Consider the following 5299-nt stretch of genomic DNA (forward strand, 5'->3'; position numbering starts at 1 on the left):
ACACACACACACACACACACACACACACACACACACACACACACAGTAAACAAACAAACACACACACACACACACACACACACACGGATGAAAGAGGCCTCGCCGCTCTGGTCGACTAGAGGACGTAAAGAGGTTAGAGAACAGAGAAGCAGTGATGTTCTGAAGAGACACGTTCTGTAGAGAGAAACAAATATCAGGACAGAGAATGTTAAAAGGTTCAGTGTGTGTTTGGTAATGTTGTAAGTAGGAATAGCCTGTGTCCAAAGTGTCCCTCGAGCAAGGCACTGCAGCACTACCAGCAGCTCTAAAACAGAATCTGACCTCCGACCCTCGTCTCTCTGTGTGTGTTAGTCTGTTTCACATTAACTTCACATTTACAGGCAAAATAAGTCAGATTTTCCACAAAATAAATACGTAAAAGTATAGAATCATCTGCACTCTGTCTGGATTTTTCTCTTTTCATTAAATGTTGTTGTTTTCGGGACGTTTCTGGACGTCAAACTGTAAAAAAAAATGTAGCAATCTGCAGGTGCAAGATTGCAAGCATGCTTCCAAGAGGAAGCCACAATGGAGGACACGTTGCCGAAAAACCCCCGCAAATATAGCGAGAGACAAGAGTGAATTTGGGGAGGGGGAGGAGCCAACTTTGACTGTTGTGCAACCAACAAATCCCACTCAAAAGATTCAGTTTGATTGTAATGTTTGTTTGTGTGAATGTGTGTATTGTACCAATGTATCTGAAAACACAACAACAACACTAAGGACTCAACTACAACACCAGTTAGAGAGGCAAGAGGTAGAGAAGAGAAGAAGAAGAGCAACAGCAACAGATGGACGGAGCAGAGTAGATGAACAAAAATACAGAAGAAGCAGCCAAAACAATCAGCAGTCTGGAAAAATGAATAAAATAATAATATAAATATAAAAGAGACAGCAAGGGCTCAGGAAGCAAGAGAGCCAAAAAGGAAAGGACTCGTCCTTCAGAAAGAGAAATATTATGGAGAGTGAGACATGAAGAAGAAGGCATAAGGTTAAAGAGATGATGACAGACTGAAAATAAAAAGAGTAGACAGGGAGAGGACGAGAGAGAGACAGATAGAAGGAGTACTACCAGATTAGATCTCGCGGTATAGTAGAGCTCCTCAACACAGTCCAGATAGGGCTCAGATTCACACTGGTCAGCAAGACAGAGCGAGAGAGACCTCAGTTAATACATTAACCTGGACTGATGGAGGGAACGGGGGAGGAACGGAGACACTGATGCAAAAGAGAGAGAGAGAGAGAAGATGGATTTAAGGCCAAAAAATGGGCATCGGACAGTCCGTGAATCAGCGAGACGGAGAAGGAGGGAATATTAATCCGAGGAGAAGAGGAACAGATCGAGGGAGGGAGGAAACTGGGGTTGGATGAGAGTTTAAAAATCTGAAAAACTGAGGAGAAACATTAATAAATGGCATTAATATATATTATTGGTGCTAATTGAAGCTTAAACAATAGCCTCCTTTAGTGAACAAATGAGGGATGCAGGGATGACGTAGTTCTTTTTAATTATTGCAGAAAATGATCTTGTCTACGATACTTAAACGTTTCGTTCATCAAGGTAATCTTCTCATATGAAAACCACTTTTATGATGTTTGAAGTGTAAAGTAAGAAGCTAACGTTAGCCTATAAAGGAACTCCACCACGGTCACATGACTTCACGTCTCCACTGAGAGAAAGGAGGACTGGTGTTACGTTGAAGACACGTAGAAGGCATATTTTATATCAGAGAACTAATCGTTAAAATCTCTTCATCTGGTGTGAAACACAGACCTTAGTCCAGGTTCCTGATTGTTCTCTTGACACCATCTGTGTAAAGATGCCACAAAATGCTGCTGTTACGTTATTGATATCCGACAATACTATTGATTTTTAAAGGCTACATATAGCACTGTGATCCTGAACGGACGGCTCTTAGAGAAGCAAAAACCACATTAGTCAGCAGACAGAGAGAGACCCCATGTGATCGTATTACTTTCAAGGACGAGTGGGTGAATGGATATGAACCGACCGTTTCATAACATGACCCTAACCTGATGGACAGATTGATTTAGGATCAGGACATAAGAGGGAGTTCAAAGTGCAAAGGAAGGACAGAACAAGGTGTGAGGGAGAGGAGGACTTTAACAAGACGCTGTGATGGAGAATGAACCGGCACCATCCCATTATTCAACAAGCAGCAAAGTGATATACACCAGCAGAACCAGCTTTAGCTTATAGGAAATCACACGTGATATTCAGCTACGCCTCAACCGACACACGATAACCAATGAGTGACGTCAGGACGACTACGTCTGCTTCTTATAGACGGTCTGTGGTTTTTAGACGCTCCTTATGCATCTAAACTCTCTTCTTTCTCTCTTCTTCGCTCCAGCATCCAGTGGGACCAGCATGTTCTGGTTCACAAAGGTTTCCTCTTCATTGGGACAAGGCTATTGATTCTCTCCACAGGAGTGCAGCTAGAAAGCTTCCTGATCAGCTGATGTCATCCACTACCCCTAAAAGACTCTCTGACGTAGATCAGGACATCCCTACATGGAAGAGGTAATCTATGTGGATGGGATTGGTGGAATTGGTTCAACACAGATTGAGAACATGGATCGGTGAGGACACACACGCACACAAACATACGTCTCGGCTGATTAACTCACCGGTTCATGGTGAGGCTCCGTCTCCTTCCTCAGCGGAGGGTCGAACTTCACTTGACCAACTGAGGGAGAGACAAAGCAGAGGGTTGTTATGGAGCTTTCTGCGTCAACGTGAGATTTGTTCACGCTTGATTTTGTGCGTGACCTCACAGTTAATCTCCGACAGCGTCTTTCCCTCTCTGGCGCTCCTGCTGGTGGAGCGGATCCGATGAGGAACGGAGACCGGAGACTATCGGAGGAGGAGAAAGACACACACAGAGAGTCAGACGGCTGTTCAACCTGAGACGATTACAGAGAAACACGATCCCTCTGCTATCTCCTGTGGGTGGGATCTGATGACACAGCAAAACAGCCAGCAGCACTCTGCAACCAGACAACCAAAAACACAGCAACGCAGTCGACAGGGACACACAGACCTTCTCTGGCAACGACGGCAACGAGTCCCTGAAAAGGGAGACCGCCATGCAGGACCCGGGTCTCATGTTAATGGAGGTGACCCATGTGGGACATCCAGCTGAGCTGCAGTCCAAACCAGGCCGTGTCAATTAGAAGACATTGATCCTCGTGTAAGAACCGTACAAACTGATTTTTATAGTTTGACTTTTAGGAGTCATGTGCAGTTATTCTGCTGTTATCCAAGCTGTTGTTTTTCACCAAAGGATTGTAGATTTCATGACTTTGAAGCATTTTTGAGATGGATAAACCCCGTTTATAAATGACACATAATAATTATGTCAACATTGTGATTATGTTTGAATTAAAGGCCGACATAATTCTAAATGTATTCCTACAACTTAACGATATCACCATTCATTTAAATGAACAATTGATGCTGTTGTATAACAATAACTCGTTATTTGTCCTCCTTCCTTGTCTCTTAATTCTGCTGCTGACGCTGTTAATAAATATATCTTTTTGTGCTCATTTACAGAATGAATACTCATTTACACACACGTCATTCATCACGTTTACGCTGGTGCTTTAAACAGTTATCCGAAGTTCAGAGCGTTTAAACTTGATGAGATGAGAATATCTAAATGTTCATGCATGAGCTCCGTTTAGTTAAACATTAAACTGCTCATTCACAAGTCAAACCACAGCACGCTGCACACTCTGTGTTCAGACTCTACTGGACCTCAAGTCTCCAGTATTTCATCTTAAGAAGCTAAACAACAACACAGCAAACCTCAAACCATGCTTTAAAGCTCCTGAAGGAGACAAACCAAGACTCATTGGTAGCACAGATCCACTAAGAGACCACCTCTTCTATATGAAGATCATCATCAATAACACACACGTTAGTACAAACGGGAGATGAAGATGGCTTCCATAAGCGTCATATTTAAACAGTCTGTACCCTGAGATGTTGAATTCATTTAGGTGGAAGTATTTGGTACCTTAGTGTACCTCAGCATAAATCTGAATGTATTCCTGATCACACTATATTTGGGCACATGGTGGCTGTTTTTAATCTCTATATATTTCATTATATTTTAAGAAGATTTATGTCCCCAAAGACTAAATAAAGACAACGGCTGCATCTCTCTAACTACACAGAGCACACTCAACTATTTGGTATTTATGAACTCATTAAGTTATATATCAAAGATATGCACATATACATATATATATATATATATATTATTCCACATTTTTCGAATATACTGACTTTGACTTTTGAGAAGTGAGATTTTTCACGTGATCTAAAAATGTCAAAGTTCTACTGTTATAGATATATTAGATACTAATAAATACTATATATATATATACTGCTTATTATACTATAATATATTTGATACATTCCGAGACTTCAGACCAATCAGAACCAGTGTTGTGACGTTTTACCAAATCACACTAAATAAACGGTTTCAGATGCATTATTCTAAAGGAGGCGATGATGTCACACTCTGGTAGCCATCTTCATCTTGACGAGCGATGCTGATGATTATATATGATGATGATATATGATCCATGAGAACACCAGCAGACCCTGAAGTGAACGGTTTGTGTTAGAGACGACATCACGGCACCACAGACTGGTACCTTCCTACGGGCCGCGAAACGGGGCGCACGCCGAGCACCGGGGCTTATGGGTAGGAAATGACCCCTGTACTTAAACTGAGGAGGGGGTAGAGGAAGGGGACAAGGAGACAGGAGAAAGGGGGAGAAAGAAGGAGAAGAGAAAGAGGAAGCGCTACAAGAAGGAAGAGGAAGAAGGGAGGAGACAAGAGGAGGATGAAGGAAAGGAAAGAAGGACAAAAGCAGAAAGATGAGTCACATGTGCCAGAGGTTGAATGAGGAGAAAGAAGTGCACGATTAGGAGGGATGGAAAGGAAGCGAGATCGTCCTCCGTCGACCCCGTGACTCACAGACCTGAGAAGGTGAAAGGTTACCTCTGGTTCCGGGTCGTCGTCGTCAAAGTCGTTGTAGGTGCTGTGGTCCGGGTTGTTGGATTTGTCGAGCAGCTCGATCGCCAACGTCCTGCTGAGAGGCTGAGACACGAAAGGGTGCTGGGAGACGAGAGAGGGGGGAGAGAGAGAGAGACAGAGAGAGAGGGAGAGAGAGAGGGGGAGACAGGGAGAGAGAGAGAGAGAGAGAGAGAGAGAGAGAG

The 5299-nt window shown here is 43.1% G+C and overlaps 1 protein-coding gene across 9 annotated transcripts in view; it reads right to left on the minus strand.

The window, feature by feature from the left end:
* Nucleotides 1-5299, minus strand: part of LOC116401036 (mitogen-activated protein kinase kinase kinase kinase 3-like) — a 27984-nt gene that overhangs the window by 18144 nt on the left and 4541 nt on the right. For 5 of the 9 annotated variants that reach the window (XM_031879216.1, XM_031879220.1, XM_031879219.1 and 2 more), the window contains exons 11-15: nucleotides 5082-5198; nucleotides 2839-2917; nucleotides 2692-2750; nucleotides 1814-1849; nucleotides 1112-1174 (exon numbers count right to left, since the gene is read on the minus strand). In XM_031879216.1, coding sequence (XP_031735076.1) covers nucleotides 1112-1174; nucleotides 1814-1849; nucleotides 2692-2750; nucleotides 2839-2917; nucleotides 5082-5198 — 354 coding nt within the window. The remainder of the gene's footprint in view (nucleotides 1-1111; nucleotides 1175-1813; nucleotides 1850-2691; nucleotides 2751-2838; nucleotides 2918-5081; nucleotides 5199-5299) is intronic. The other 4 variants (XM_031879221.1, XM_031879214.1, XM_031879222.1 and 1 more) reach the window with 2 other exon arrangements.

Source organism: Anarrhichthys ocellatus, unplaced genomic scaffold (assembly GCF_004355925.1).
Source record: "Anarrhichthys ocellatus isolate YVR2014 unplaced genomic scaffold, GSC_Weel_1.0 scaffold236, whole genome shotgun sequence".
Taxonomy (NCBI): domain Eukaryota; kingdom Metazoa; phylum Chordata; class Actinopteri; order Perciformes; family Anarhichadidae; genus Anarrhichthys; species Anarrhichthys ocellatus.